Here is a 15,798-nt window from a genome sequence, read left to right on the forward strand (position 1 = left end):
ATCTCCCTCTCCCTGTCTTGCCCTCTCCATCTTAGACCACTGAGGAAGTTGCCACGTGGGGGTGAGACTGCTGTGGGCAGGACAGTGAGTGTGGGGCTGCCCTTTCCCTACAGCCAGGTGGTTCTTCTCTCACTCACAGAGGGTCTCCCAGTCCCATCAGGCAGGCAGGCAGGCCACGTGAGTGTGTGTGGTCAGGAAGGTTCGCAGCTGGTGGACCTCAGCAGCCTTGACCAGGAAGTCACAGCATTGCACCCGTCCGAATTGCTGCGGATTCCCAGTGCTTTTCGCTTCTGGAGGTAGGAGCACTAGGAGGCCACAACCCCCCCCCCCAAAAAAAAGCAGGCAGCTGCCTAGGAAGAGCCACACGGGTTGTTTCTCGGTGCTGATAGGCACACAATCTGGCACCACCCTCAGCGCACTGGACCAGAACTCTGTCCCTCGGCAGGGATGTGCATCCACCACTGGCGCCAACCCCACTCTGGGCAGTGTAGTGGCCAAGTGCCTGAGTGGGCAGCAGCTGCCTGGCACATCTTGGGGGCCAGTGTGGCATTCAGCCCTTCCCAGGTCTGCGGAGAGGCCGGACTGTGAGGCCGCCTCTGGACTGCTGCCAGCAGGCTGCTGTTCTGGCTCTTGGTGTCTCAAAGGTGGCCTGGGCTCAGCCCCTGACCTCCCCCTGACAGTGGGTTGCAGGAGTGGGCCAGACCCCTGCCCTGACTTGGAGAGGGTTGGTAGTGCCTTTTTCTCTGGTCCTTGGGTAACTGTGACCCTGCCTCAAGACACACACGGGGGGGGGGTCTGTGTGGGCACCCCAAGGTGCAGTTGCCAGTAGGGTGGTTTGCATCCCATGCAAGCCAGCTTCCTCTCTCTGCCCCCACCTGAGCTATTCTGGGAGCCCCAAGAGGCCATCGCATTTCTTGTTTGCAGCTCCTGCATCTGACAAAGTCACCTCCAGCCCAGAAGCCTTGCTAGCACTTGCCCCTTTCTTGCTGGCTGGCGCAGTGGTGTGCAGTGGAAGCAGCCGGCCCACCTCCACCTTGGCCCTGTCGCAGCCTGTCTGCCCTTGTCCATCCAGTGGGAGGCTCTGAGAGAAACTGAAGGGCTGAGGGTGGAAGTCAGTTTCCTGCCCTAGCACCCACTGTAGCAACAGCTGCAATGACAAGCAGCCTGCGGCTGGGGGGGCTATGCAGGGCCAGGGCTACCCCGCTCATGGAACAAACTGCTCCCAGGGTGGTGACTCCGCTGCAAGAGAGGAAGGAGATTCCACCCCTTTGGAGCCCATGTCCGAACTGCCAGTGGGGTAGGCCTGGAACAGTTCCTTGGCACCTCTGCAGCTTCAGTGGGACGCCAGTGGGGTCGAGCATCCTGCTTCTGGGGGACCAGTGGGGTGAGCTGCCGCCAAGCTGGCTGTGGGCTGGAATAGCTGCTGCCCTTTCCCAATCCAGTGTTCCTCCCCTGGCCTTTGCAGGCTGCGTGATTAATTGCCTCTGTGCAGACCAGGACTGAGCCAAGCAAGTTCACACTGACTTTGGTGAAGTCATGGTGGTTCTTTGGCCTGCCTCTGCCTTCGCTGTATTGGTGGCTTCATGTTGCGGGTGGCTGTGAAACACACACAGACTTCCTGGCTACTGTGATGATGCCCATCCTGCCCTGCAAGAGGTCTCACTCACATCAAAACAGCCCCGCCCCGCCCCCCATTCCAATGGGGTTGGTTCCTCCATTCAACTGGCTGCCCACCACAGAAGGCAGTGCTAGTCAGAGGGACTGCACCACTGCATTCCAGCTCCCCTTTCTGAAGTACGGGCAGACCCGTCCCGCTCCCAAGGGGAGCCAAAACCTGTCTTTGCAGATGGCCCCCAAGGTCACAACAGCACGGAGTGTCCCCCCAGCTCCCTGGAAGCTGTCCAGGGTGCGTTGTGGGTTGCATGCTGGGCCCTGCAGCCTGGCAGTCCAGGCTGGGAGTCTCCCCTTGCTTGCAGTGCCCACTCCCAAGGCTAATGCAAGGTGTTCCCACTGGACAGCTCCATGGGAGTCCTCCCTCTCCCCTAGACAGCGTGTGGGCCGTGGGCCTCCTCAATGCTCCCATCTGCAAAGTGGAATGTGGCCTGGCTGCCTTCCTTTTTTAATTAAACAGACACAAGAATTTCAAATAAATAAATACAATAAATACAGTCAGTTTGTACAAAAGCTCTGAGAGGGGGTTGGGGCCCGGCCCAGCACTGAGCAGGAGCCTGTTGGCAGCTGGAGAAGCGCAGCCCAGCAGTCCAGTTGAGCACCAGGCAGTGGAGAGGGGAGTTGGGGTGGGAAAGACGTTCCAGGATCAGTGGTGGGTGGGAAAAGGCATGGTGGGGAAGGAAGTGGGGCTGGAGGGAGCAGCTGTGCGGCTCCCTCCCTGTAGTGGGAGGACAAAATGGAAGGACCACATTGGGGGAACCATCTAGAGTGCCCTGCTGAGATGAGATGCCTATTGTGGGGGGGGGGGGAGCTCTAGTTCTGAGAGCTGAGCTCCACTGGATGCAGCAGAGCCCAACTCTGCACCAGCTAAATAGCTGGCAAACGTCCCCTTGCCCGAAGGAGGCATCGGGAACTTCCAGCGGCTACCCAAACACCCACAGGATGCAGCAGCAGCCACTGCAGCTTTGTGCACCAGGCAACTCAGGATTGGGCTGCCCAGCTAGTGCCCATGAAGCATGTTGAGCTGTTAAATGGTCTGGCCGTTAGATGCCAAAGGGGTGTCCACCTGCTGCCCCCACCCCAGGGGTTCCAAAGGAGACACGGCCTCACTCCTGGAAGTTTGGGCTTCCGCAGACAGGAAGTGGAACAGCTGCAGAGCTTCAATCTGTGAGGGTGGTTCTGGCCTTGGGTAGTACCACTGATCAAGGGGGCCCTCCTAGAAACAGACCCTTCAGAGCCACTTAAGAGACTGGCAGTGGGCTTACCTGTTAAGACCACCACAGGCCGGGGGGGGAGGGGGAGGCTGTCTGTAGCTTATAACACAAAACCAAGTCAAGTAGGCCAGGCGTGGGCACCACTGCTCTCAGCCTGAACACTAACACACTTCCCTCTGAAGCCCCTCAGGGCTGGATAGGACCCAGCACGGAAAGTCCCTGGCCACCTCTTGGAGCCCTTTGTGGGAAAGCCTGTGAGTGGCCAGTGCTCAGAGCTGCAGAGAGGAGGCCCCACTTGTGGATGGGGTGAGTGCTGCCTGGCTGTCCGTTGCCCACAACTCTTCTGGCACTTTGCCACTCCTTCATGGGGCCCGGCGTTGCTCTGCCTCCCCCTGTGCCCAGCCCAGTCATTGCCCAGGAAAAATATGGAATCCACCTCACTGTTGTTTTTAAAAAAATAAACTCTGCAGCCAGAATAAAGCATTTAACTTTCATGCATCATTCCAGCCTTGCAGCCTGGATTCAGGGCTCCTAGGAATGTGGACTCTTAAAACTAGAGCACCCCCTCCCAAGAGGCATCTCATCTAAGCAGGTACTCTAGACTCTAGAGGTTTCCCCCAGTGTGGTCCTTCCATTCTGTCCCCTCTACAGGGCCGCACAACCAGAGTTGGCTTACAGGGTGTGGTCCTTACACCCGGCACTGAGGGAGTCCCAGATCTAGGCTCAGCTGTCTACTAAGGTGCCAGAGGGAGAGGTGGGGGGAAACCGGAGGCTCTAGGAAGCTCCCTGGCAGGGAGGTCTTGGGGCATTCAGGGGGCGAATCCAAGGACCACAAGACACACGGGGCCACAGCTGCAAATAGCTGTGTCCTGCTGGAAACATCCTGGGTGCGAGTTACGTCTCCAAGGTCAGAAGATACCACAAAGGAGGGCTGTTTCAAGTAGCCATTGGGCAAGCTAGGATGGGAATAGGCCATCTCACCCGTGCTGGAGAGGGTCTTGGAGGAGCCTGACTGCTTCTGGTAGCCAGAGAACAGGGCCTGGGGCGGATCCGCTGGCTCTTGTCTTCTGTCAGCCTCCAGAGCCAGCTCCTCCGTCTTCTCCGAGAAGAGAACTGGCTGGAGCCCCTGACCCGTCTCCACACACAACCCACCACAGCTTTCCTGGACTCCTTCCCCCTCTTCACTGCTCCCCAGGAACGGCCCCCTGCAGTCCAGAAAGTGGCTGAGGCTTCCAGAGGCCTCTTGCAGGCAGATGCCACTGTCCACGCTGCACCCACTGCTGTCCTGCATGCCTGGCAGCCCCAGGCTCTTCAACTCACTCCCTGCCCACAGTGTTGGCAGCCAGCAGCTCTCCTCCAGAGGTGGCGCTGCAGCTCCAGCACTGGGGTGGCTCAAGACGTCAGGCGTGGTGCGATTCTTTGGGCTCAGGGAGAGGAACTGGACAAACTCTGCCTCCACACAGAAGACCACGTCTTTCTTTCCCAAAGCAGGGAGCCCACTGGGCCCCCAGGGGGAGCTGGTCCTCAGGAAAGATTGCTGAAAACCAACAGAGAGGAGAAAAGGTTTGGGTTGAGCCTTTTAGACCAGACTGGTGAGACAGCCGCAGCCCCGGCCAGAGTCTCTCTCCCATGCCCACAATCCCATCAGAGAGAGGCAAAAATGGGGGAGGGAGAGACAGCAGTCCTGGGGCCTGGAGGCCTGCCGTCAAGCCCGCCCGCCCCAGCTGTGTAGTTGTGATGGGATGTGGCCAATCACCCGCCCCTCAGCCACTGCCCCCCACTGGAAAAGTGGGAGTAGAAGTGATTTTGGTGACAGGCCAGGCAAGCAGCAGTCACCACTTTCCCTGCAAGAACCTACGGAGGACTCAATGGAAACTGGGGCGCTTCATCTTTGGACAAACTGGGTGGGGAAGGGGAGGCACGGCAACCATGAGCCCCACAGGGGACCCTTGCGCAGCCCAGTCGTGGTCCAGCTGACTGCGTGAGGCCCCTGCCCAAATGCAGGCTGTGCTCCCCTCTCCCCCCAGAGCTGACCATGGCTGAGGGAGGAGCCTTGGAGCGAGGGCATCCTGAGGAGCTGCCTCTGGCTGAAGCAGAACTGGGAGGGGAAAAGCACTCACCAGGACCGAGGGGGTCTTCGTGGGCTTCTTCACATACACCCAAGTCCAGGCCATGCCCAGGATGCCAAGGGCCACCAGACACAGCAGAGTGAAGCTGGGAAGGAGGATGGTCCTGGCCCGGTCTGCTAAAAAAAGCGACCCAGAGGGTGATCTGCCTGCGTATGCACGGCTCAGTGATGCTGGAGGAGTCAAGTGCCACAGGTAGGGCTGTGCAGAGGCACTGGCCCAGAAGGGGCTCACTGCTCACTGGCTTGGCTAAGGCACCTGCTACCCAGGATAAAGAATGTATTGCAGCTCCTCTTCCACGTTAAAATCAAATTTAAGTAAATAAAAAGCGTGCCCCTTATTGGTTTGAGACACTGCGCTGGGGTGAAGAGGAACAGTTATTCTCCCCCTGCTCAATATCAGAGAAGCACCACGTGAAAAAGTGCTTCCTTACCCAGTAAGCAGAAGTAACTATATTGATAAGAACGTACGAACATAAGAACAGCCCCACTGGATCAGGCCACAGGCCCATCTAGTCCAGCTTCCTGTATCTCACAGCAGCCCACCAAATGCCCCAGGGAGCACACCAGATAACAAGAGACCTGCAAGGCCTCCTGGGAATTGTAGTTAAGAACATAAGAACAGCCCCACTGGATCAGGCCATAGGCCCATCTAGTCCAGCTTCCTGTATCTCACAGCGGCCCACCAAATGCCCCAGGGAGCACACCACATAACAAGAGACCTCATCCTGGTGCCCTCCCTTGCATCTGGCATTCTGATACATAGCCCATTGCTAAAATCAGGAGGTCGTACATACACATCATAGCTTGTAACCCGTAATGGATTTTTCCTCCAGAAATTTGTCCAATCCCCTTTTAAAGGCGTCCAGGTCAGATGCCATCACCACATCCTGTGGCAAGGAGTTCCACAGACCAACCACATGCTGAGTAAAGAAATATTTTCTTTTGTCTGTCCTAACTCTCCCAACACTCAATTTTAGCAGATGTCCCCTGGTTCTGGTGTTATGTGAGAGTGTAAAGAGCATCTCCCTATCCACTCTGTCCATCCCCTGCATCATTTTGTATGTCTCAATCACGTCCCCCCTCAGGCGTCTCTTTTCTAGACTGAAGAGGCCCAAACGCCGTAGCCTTTTCTCGTAAGGAAGGTGCCCCAGCCCAGTAATCATCTTAGTTGCTCTCTTTTGCACCTTTTCCATTTCCACTATGTCTTTTTTGAGATGCGGCGACCAGAACTGGACACAATACTCCAGGTGTGGCCTTACCATCGATTCAGTAAGAACTGGTTTGACCTCTCGCGTGAGCTGTGGAATGAGGGCTCCCACCACTGCTTGCTGTTTCATGTCTGTGATGCAGCAGCAGCAGCAGCAAAGGAAGGCCAGGCTTGCTTTGTGCAAGGACTTTTATAGGCCTTGAGCTATTGCAAGACCTTCATTCATTCACATAAGTTCCATATCTAATATATTCATTTATGTAAATTTATTTAATTTTGAAATGTAAATTAATTCATCCCCCAACATAGTGTCAGAGAGATGATGCGGTGACCAGAACTGGACACAATACTCCAGGCGTGGCCTTACCATAGATTTGTACAACGGCATTATAATATTTGCCGTTTTGTTCTCAATACCTTTTCTAATGATCCCAAGCATAGAATTGGCCTTCTTTACTGCCGCTGCACACTGGGTCGACACTTTCATCAACCTGTCCACCACCACCCCAAGATCTCTCTCCTGATCTGTCACAGACAGATCATCAGCCTATATGTAAAGTTTTGATTTTTTTGCCCCAATGTGCATGATCTTACACTTACTGACATTGAAGCGCATCTGCCATTTTTCTGCCCATTCTGCTAGTCTGGAGAGATCCCTCTGGAGCTCCTCACAATCACTTCTGGTCTTCACCACTTGGAAAAGTTTGGTGTCATCTGCAAACTTTGCCACCTCACTGCTCACCCCTGTCTCCAGGTCATTTATGAAGAGGTTGAAAAGCACCGGTCCCAGGACAGATCCTTGGGGCACACCGCTTTTCACTTCTCTCCATTGTGAAAATTGCCCATTGACACCCACTCTCTGCTGCCTGGCCTCCAACCAGTTCTCAATCCATGAGGGGACCTGTCCTCTAATTCCCTGACTGTGGAGTTTTTTTAGTAGCCTTTGGTGAGGGACCGTGTCGAACACCTTCTGAAAGTCCAGATATATAATATTCACAGGTTTTCCTGCATCCACATGCCTGTTGACCTCTTCAGAGAATTCGATAAGGTTCGTGAGGCAAGACTTACCCTTACAGAAGCCATGCTGATTCTCCCTCAGCATAGCCTGTTCGTCTATGTGTTTTGAGAGTCTGTCTTTGATGAGACATTCCACCATCTTACCCGGTATAGATGTTAGGCTGACCAGCCTATAGTTTCCCGGGTCCCCTCTCTTTCCCTTTTTAAAGATTGGCGTGACATTTGCTATCCTCCAATCTTCTGGCACTGTGACCGTTTTGAGGGACAAGTTGCATATTTTAGTCAAGAGATCAGCAACTTCATTCTTCAATTCCTTAATAACTCTTGGGTGAATGCCATCAGGGCCCGGTGACTTATTGATCTTTAATTTATTAATGAGGTCTGAAACATCTTCTCTTTTAACTTAAGCTGACTTAATTCCTCGATCAGGAGGGGCCGTTCGGGCAGCGGTATCTGCCCGAGGTCCTCTGCCGTGAACACAGATGCAAAGAACTCATTTAATTTCTCTGCCATCTCCAAGACTCCTTTTATCTCCCCTTTCCCTCCCTCACCATCCAGAGGGCCAACTGCTTCTCTGGCGGGTTTCCTGCTTCTAACGTATTTGAAGAAGCTTTTATTATTCCCCTGAATGTTGCTGGCCATGTGTTCCTCATAGTCTCGCTTGGCCTCCAGTATCACCTTCTTACATTTCTTTTGCCACAGTTTATGTTCCTTTTTATTCTCCTCATTAGGGCAAGACTTCCATTTACGGAAGGAAGCTTCTTTGCCCTTCACAGCCTCTCTAACTTGGCTCGTTAGCCATGCGGGCACCCTCCTGGATTTAGTGGAGCCCTTCTTTCTTTGTGGTATACACCTCTGCTGGGCCTCTATTACTGTTGTTTTAAGCAGCCTCCATGCACTCTGGAGAGATTGGACTCTTTTTACCTTCCCTTTCAACCTCCTTCTAACCAGCCTCCTCATTTGAGGGAAGTCCGCCCGCCGGAAGTCAAGGTTTTTTGTGAGAGATCTGCCCGGTATTCTTCCCCCGACGTGCATGTCGAAACGGATCACAGCGTGATCACTGTTCCCCAATGGCTCCATAACATTGACATCTCTAACCAGGTCCTGTGTACCACACAATATTAAATCCAGAGTCACCTGTCCTCTGGTGGGCTCCATGACTAGCTGCTCTAAGGCACAGTCATCTAGCACGTCAAGGAATCCGGTCTCCTTTTTGTGACCAGAACACAAATTGACCCAGTCTGTATCCCCATGGGGGATAATTGAAGTCCCCCATGATTACAACCCTGTCCCTCCTTGTCACCTCCCTGATCTGTTTCCTCATTTCAAGGTCCCCTTCCGATTTCTGGTCTGGAGGATGATAGTACGCCCCCAGTATTACATCGCCCCACAGGCCTGGTAATTTAACCCACAGAGATTCTACGGTGGAGTCAGACCCACCTTCAATCTCTACTTTGCTGGATTCTATCCCTTCCTTAACATAAACGGCCACCCCACCTCCAACACGCCCCTGCCTATCCCTCCTGTAGAGTTTATAGCCCGGGATTGCGGTATCCCACTGATTCTCTGCATTCCACCAGGTTGCCGTTATGCCCATGTTTTCCCTAGTCACCAGACATTCCAGTTCTCCCATCTTTGCTCGGAGACTTTGGGCATTCGCATAAAAGCATTTGTACATGGAATGCCCCAGGATGGGCTGCTTATTCACTCCTTTGTCCCCGCATCCTCTCACTGTGCCAAACCGTCTATCACATCCCATCACGCTACCATTTTCAGTTTCTTCTCCTACTCTGCCTTTGTCTTGTTGTTCTCTAACCTCCCCATCCTCAACCCATAGGGATGAGGAGTCCCGAACCGGATGCCCCTCGGCTCCTGTCGGCCTTCCTCCAGGGATCAGTTTAAAAGCTGCTCTGCCACCTTTTGAATGTTATGCGCCAGCAGTCTGGTTCCACTCTGGTTCAAGTGGAGCCCGTCCCTCTTGTACAGGCCCCGCTTGTCCCAAAACGTTCCCCAGTGCCTAACGAATCTAAACCCCTCCTCCCTACACCACCGTCTCATCCACGCATTGAGACCCCTGATCTCCGCCTGCCTAGCTGGCCCTGCGCGTGGAGCAGGTAGCACTTCAGAGAACGCTACCTTTGAGGTCCTGGCTTTCAGCTTCCTGCCTAAAAGCCTAAATTTGGCCTCCAGGACCTCCTGGCTACACTTGCCCACGTCGCTGGTGCCGACATGCACCACAACCGCCACCTCCTCCCCAGCACTGTCTACCAGCCTGTCTAGACGAGAAGTGATGTCCGCAACCTTCGCGCCAGGCAGGCAAGTCGCCATGCGGTCCTCACATCCATCGCAAACCCCCCTCTCTATGTTTCTAATAATCGAATCCCCCACTACAAGAAGCCCCCGACCCCCCTCCTGCCGAGGACCATTAATCATTAATGATCCTATTAATAGGCGCATTGGGGGATATGAGCCCCTCACCAACAGCATGGTGTGCCTTGTCAATTGTTAAAAAACTGATGGTGTGCCTTGACCATTTTAGTACCTTGTCAGTATGCCATGAGGCAAAAAAGACTAAAAATCATTGCTCTAGGAGGACAATCACCACCTGACATCCAGAGTGACACAAGGGGGTCAGCAGGCGTCTTGTGTGTGAGCTGCTCAAGTGGGGTCTGTGCAGCTGAACACTACAGAGGCAAGAGCATTATCCCAAGCGGAAAGTACCACCAGGAGGCGGCGCCATTGCCTGTCTCCACTCCTCACAAGGTGCGTAAGGGGTGTGGTGTCAGCCAGGTGCATCTCTCCGCTCAGTTGCATTTTCTCCGCCCTCCCTCCTCTCCTCTCCTCTCCTCTCCTCTCCTCTCCTCTCTCGTCCACACTCCACTTTTGCTGGCAGCTGCCCCCAACTGGGGAGGCAGGAGTGTGCCTGCTGGGGCCACCCTTCCACAGCGAGTGAGTGCTGGGGCCCAGCCTGTGGAGACTCACCTTCCTCAAGGGGTATGGAGAGGCACTGCTCCTCTGTCCGCTTGCCGGGGGTGGGCTGGGAAACCACGCGAGGTTCCACACTGACACAGTACTTCTCGCCCCACAGCAAGGGCGGGAGGTCAAACTCCAGGCTGGTGCTGACATACACAAACTGCAGAGAACAGAGCGAGGCGTCTCAGGCCTGGCAAGTCCGGTGCGGAAAGCGGCCTGCAGTCTGCCAGGACATCTTCTGGGCTGGGAGGAGTGGCTGGCCTGGGCAGGCTGTAGGATGAAGCCCAGGCAGGGGGCACCAAGGCCAGCTACAGCCACCGGCACTGCAGTGGGCCAGCAGCAGGGCCCTTCCCGTGCCTGCCCCACCCCAGGCAGACCTTCCCCTGTTCTGCAGACTCACTCGGTGGCCATCAGATGCTCTCTGGATACAGACGTGGTATTCCAGCCACAGCCCGTGGACGTCTTTGCAGGTGACATTCCCCCATCTGTTGACAGGAAGTTGCAGAGTCATGTGGATCCTGTTGCCGGTGACAGCGGCACTCACACTCGCCAACCGCAAAATGGCTGGGAAAAGAAGCAGCCGTGCAGAAAATGAAACCGTCACCATCGAGAACCCAAAGGGCTGCCATGGCATGTCCCCTGCCCGTGAGGGAGAGCAAGTCCCTCCTTGCTGCCAGTGAGCAACCTCACCACCCCTTCAGCCAACGCCCCCCTCACAGCGGAGGCCCCTCCAGGGGGTGCAGCCTCATCCTGGCAGGGCCCACAGGCCTGGCCGGACCAGAGGGGTCGTTTCCCCCTCCTGGAGATGCCCCCCCTCCAGTGGAACCCCCAGGCTGGCCCCCGGGGGCTCAACAGGGGGGCACTGCGAGAGCTGTCTGCTTGGCGGTGGGCGCTGGGTTTCCCCGGAGACGCCCAGCCCAGCCTCCTCCTCACCTTCCTTGGGGCTGAGGGGGACGAGCGTCGGGGTCCAGCGGGAGGTGCGGTTCCCGGTCACGGCGCGCACCCGGGCGTAGTAGCGCTGCTGCGGGCTCAGGGTCTGCGGCGTGAGGTCACAGGAGTGGCTGGCGGTGCCGGCGCAGTGCGAAGCAGCGGTCCAGCCGGCATGGCCGTACCTGGAGGGGGACGAGCGCGGCCCTCAGCCTCCTCCTCCGGACGGCCCCAGCGGGGAGGGGAGGGGAGGGGTGGCGGGCCCCCCTTCTTACCGCTTGTACTGCACGTCGTAGCGGGCCTCGGGGGGGGCGCCGGCGCCCGGCTCCCAGAGCAACACGTGGCGGAAGGTCTCGGCCAGGAAACGCACCTGCACGGGCGCGGCCGGGTGGGGCTCCCCTGCAACGAGAGCGGGAGGCTCAGCTCCCGCGCCGCGACCCCGCCGGGGCGGGCAGCGCGCCGGCACCGCTCCTCCTTCCCCACGCCCGTCCCGGCCCCTTCTCCGCCCTCGCTCACCGCGTCCGCCCCGCAGCAGCAGCAGCAACAGCAGCAGCGTGGCCCGGAGCATCGCCCGTCGCGCTGCCCGTCCCGTCGAGGCCACCGCCGCAGCCCCACTGAGCGAGGGCGAGCCGTAGCGAGGCAGGCACTGCGCCGCGCGCTCTCGCTTTCCCCAGGGGCGGGCCCGGCCGGCCGGCGGGGCATTCCCCGCGCGCGCCCCCTCCGCGGGGAATCTCCGGGCAGCCGAGGGCGATTCGGGGCCACGAGAGGGCATTTGGGGGGCCGCTGCGAGATACGGGAAGCTGGACTTCGAGGGCCTCTGGCCTGACTCAGCCAAAGGGGCTGTTCTGATGTTCCCTCCGCTTTCGACACGCGCGCCTGGTCCGCCCCCGCCCGCGGCCTTGTTCCTCGTGGAAACCCCGGCAGAGAAGCGCAACCAGAAAGGGGAAGGCAGGCTGCCGGGAGAGCGGAGGCGGGCTGCCCCCCCGTGGGCGCCGGGCCCAGCTGGGCTGCACCCCGACGGACCTCTGTGGGCGTGGGGAGGGGCCCGCTCCGGCCCCGGGGGGGGGGCCCTGGTCGCCCTCGGCGGCGCTCTCGCACCCTGCTGTCGCGCTGCGGCGCTTCGCCCCCGTCCGGCCGCTCCCTTGCCCGCTGCCAGCCGCACACGGAGCCACGGATGCTCCTGGCCGCTTCCCTGGACGGTCCCAGCGCAGCGCAGCCCAGAAGCCCCGCCCGAGTCCGGCCGCTCAGGCCTGCTGCGACGGGACGGCTGGCGGCCTGGCTCCAGAGGTGACCTGGTGGTGATCAAGAAGAGCACCGGCTGGCTCGAAGTGCTCGGGCGATGCAGACCTGTCGCCTCGCGCTGGGTCACGACTCCCCCTCGGCACCGGAGAGGCTCGCTGGGTTGCGCCTCGCCTCTTCTGCCTGCCAGGCCTCCTCTGCACGTGCAGGAGATCCCCCCCCCCGCACGTGGTGGACGTGCCTCCAAAGAAGGCCTGATACTTTCGCCGAGAAACTGCGACCCCACCGGTCTGGTCCTGGGCGGCAGAAGCAGGTCACAAGACACAAGGAAGAGCAGCAGCAAGAAGGTCCTGCTCCTGGCACCGAAGCACCAGAACCCCCCCACACCCCACTGTAGCCCGAAGGAGTGCTGGGCAGGCAGGGAGGGCTTTCCAAAAGGGCATTGCCCCTGGATGCCTGCCAGTGGTGTCACTGGAGTGTGCTGACCCCACCAGATGACACACTCACCACTGCTGGTTGCAGTTGTGAAATCTTGGTGACTTTGAATACCGTTATGTTTATACCTCATTTGGTGCTAACTGAATGCAGAATGCAATGAAGCAACCCCTGTTGAAATATCTGCATTCTATCAAATGTTATGGCCAAATAACTAGAAAAGGAAAACGGAACTGCCTTGCGTAACAGAGTGGAGTTACCAAACTCAAAACTGACCAATGAGAGTGACTGTTCCAAGAGCCAATGAGGTATTGTTTTGACACAGCAGGAACCAATAGTGTGAGTCCGCTCTCCTCTCCAGGCATGAGAGCTCATATTTTATTTCTTTATTTGAGAAATTTGCCATGCCGGAGCAAATGCCCAGGTGGCTCACAAAGCTCCGTAACAAAACTGTAAGTAACACAACAAGTAAAAAGAAAAACATCAAAGCATTAAAGACATTAGATTTAACAATAAAAACAAAGAAACATAAAAACAAGGCGAGGCAAACCCAACAGGCATCATGGAGCCAGTGGAGGAACAAGTAAGGCCAGGGAGGCAGTCAAGCCCCAGCAGTGTTTCAGAGGCGCAAAGGGCAAATATCCACTCCTGGCACCTGAGCCAAGTGCTTCCCTCTTCCCTGGGGGTGCAGGAGAAGGCAGGGCAAAAGCAAGCAGGCAGATGGACGTGGGCACCTTCTGCCAGCCTGCTGCCTGAGGCGACTGTCTCAGCTGGCCTCCTGGTTGGGCTGGCCCCCCTTTGCTTCAGGCCTTGGAGTGCACATTGCAGGCAGCTCCTCATGGCAGCACTCTGTGGTCCGTGGGCAAGCAGGGCACAGATCGCTGTCATTGGAGCCCAGGCAGAGCCAGTGCACGGAGCAGGTGCATTTTCTGCCTCTGTTTCCTTCCTGGGTTGGCTGTGCAAACAACAGCACTTGTGGCCACACCCTCTTGAGCTGATGAAAGGCTCCTCGCCAGGGAGGCCTCTGGAGCCAAGAGCAGTTGAAGGCTGTAAGCCACCAAGGCCAGACCAACGCACCTCCACTTTGGAAAGTCAGTTTCAACTTCTGCTGCCAGCTCAGTTCCTACAACTGCCAGGCTTTGTGCAGGGGATCTGCTGCCACCCCAGGGTCAGGTGAACAAGGAAGACAGCCACCGGTATTCCAGTGGTTTGCCAGTCCACACAGGGGCATGATGGATCCTTGTGGAGGTGCCAGGCTGAGGGCCAGGGCAAAGCCCCCCAGCCCCCCTCATTCTAGGCTGTGCCACCCACACCCAGCCCCACTAGGCGGTTCAGAAGGCATCAAAAGCTGAGCCTCCAAGGCCTGCCTGCTGCTCCAGCCTGAGGGATTCAAATTCAGATTGACTCCTCACAGCCTGCTGCGGAGGGAAAGCTGAAGCCGAGGGTGGGGTCTGTGTGCGGTTTCCCCTCCAGCTCACCAGCACCTCCTCAGCGCAGTGGCCTGACTGGTTTTGCTCAACAGTTAATTCCCCTGACGGTTCTCTGGAGTGCCAAGCGGAGCAGAGCTCCGCTGCACTTCCTGAGTGTGCCAGGCGCTTCTCGAGTCTCATCTTGGCAGGTGGGACTTGCCCAGCCAGGGCCACCTCTGAGTGACAGTCCATGGCAGGCTTGGGAAGCCCCAGGCCACCGCTCAGTTTCTTCACCGCTCTGCTGTGTCCTTCTAATCTAGCCAGTGTGCTGCTCTTCACTCATGTTTCTGCGTCTTTTCCTGCAGTTTTCAATGTATTGTATTAGGAGGAATGCAGTTATGCTCTGAAAGCCAAGCCCTGCACTCAGGAGGATGCAGTGACGGCCCCAACCAGTGGCTGTTGCACATGTGGCTCCCACGGAGAACAACAGGAAGTGTCTGGGGGCGGACGTCCTCCAGAGCAAGCCAGCAAAACCTTCCCTGGCATGGCAGCTGCATGACACCAGCCTGTCAGCACAATGAGGGTAATAATAATTGTAGGGTCCTTCCCCTGGAGGGGCCTGGAGCAGGCTTGTTCCTCCCCAGGGAGGCCTCAGATTGGCTGGAGGGACAGGGGATTCCAGCACCCTTGTCCTCCTCCCGAGCAGAGCTGCCAGACCTGGCCTAGGAGCAGGAGCTGTTGACCTCGCAGCTCCCTACTTCACACTGACTGCCTCTCATCCCTGTTTTATGGAGCAAGCCCGCCCCCTTTGGCCCCGCCCCTTCCTCCAGGTGGGGCAGAAAAGGCCTTTCCTGTGCCTGGCTTGTTTCCTGCAGTGTTCCTTGTTTGCCCTGCCAGCCGGTTGGCTCACCCCAACCAGACAGAGGGGGCTGGCAGGGCAAACAAGGAACACTGCAGGAAACAAGCCAGGCACAGGAAAGGCCTTTTCTGCCCCACCTGGAGGAAGGGGCGGGGCCAAAGGGGCGGGCGGGTGAAGCCTCCCCACCCTGGGCATGTGGTGCCTGCTCCCGGGTAAGTCGGGGGTCAGGGCGTCTGGGAGGGGCCCCGACAATAATAATAATAATAAACTTTATTTTTATCCCGCTTTTCTCCCCAAAGGGACGCAGGGCAGCTTACAACATATTAAAAAAAACAAATTAAAACATAATTTAACAGATAAAAACATATTAAAAACACATTAAGAGAAACCATAAAAACAGTAATCAGATAAAAATCAGAATAAAAAGAGCATAAACCAGCAGTTCAAGGAGGAATCACGCCTGTAAAAAACTAAAAGATGTATAAAAGATGTTAAAAAGGCCATAGAGTCAGAAGGCGAGGGTATGAAGACACCGCAGCTCCTCTCGCTCACGGTGCTTGTCATCTGTGAGGCTCTGCGAGGTGCCCTAGTGGTGGTGCAAGGCCAGAGCTCAGCCGAGGCTGCTTTGTGCAGCAGGTAGGTAGGCACCAGCCAGCAGTGCCCACGGAGGTGGTCGCACCACGGCTCAGGCCTTTCTGGTCTCCAGGATGCAGTCCAGA

At 56.9% G+C, this 15,798-nt stretch overlaps 1 protein-coding gene across 1 annotated transcript; it reads right to left on the bottom strand.

Moving 5' to 3' along the window:
* Nucleotides 1-3,008: 3,008 nt before the first annotated feature.
* On the bottom strand, nt 3,009-14,472 carry IL10RA (interleukin 10 receptor subunit alpha). Its single transcript, XM_066639187.1, has 7 exons — nt 14,290-14,472; nt 11,413-12,785; nt 11,144-11,322; nt 10,611-10,774; nt 10,220-10,370; nt 5,006-5,130; nt 3,009-4,422 (listed from the first exon to the last, which is right to left on the bottom strand). Exons 1-7 carry the CDS (start codon nt 14,470-14,472, stop codon nt 3,574-3,576), a joined length of 3,024 nt encoding a protein of 1,007 aa, XP_066495284.1. The 3' UTR covers nt 3,009-3,573.
* Between the last annotated feature and the right edge of the window lie 1,326 nt (nt 14,473-15,798).

This window comes from Tiliqua scincoides, chromosome 11, assembly GCF_035046505.1.
Source record: "Tiliqua scincoides isolate rTilSci1 chromosome 11, rTilSci1.hap2, whole genome shotgun sequence".
NCBI lineage: Eukaryota > Metazoa > Chordata > Lepidosauria > Squamata > Scincidae > Tiliqua > Tiliqua scincoides.

Excerpts from the sequence above, each read along its gene's own strand:
- IL10RA (XM_066639187.1), bottom strand. The coding sequence starts at position 14,472 with ATGGACTGTCACTCAGAGGTGGCCCTGGCTGGGCAAGTCCCACCTGCC. Across the intron at positions 12,786-14,289 it reads ACTGCGCTGAGGAGGTGCTG|CACTCCTTCGGGCTACAGTG; the intron begins GTGAGCTGGAGG and ends CTGCCTGCCCAG. Across the intron at positions 4,423-5,005 it reads CGAAGACCCCCTCGGTCCTG|CAATCTTTCCTGAGGACCAG; the intron begins GTGAGTGCTTTT and ends GTTGGTTTTCAG.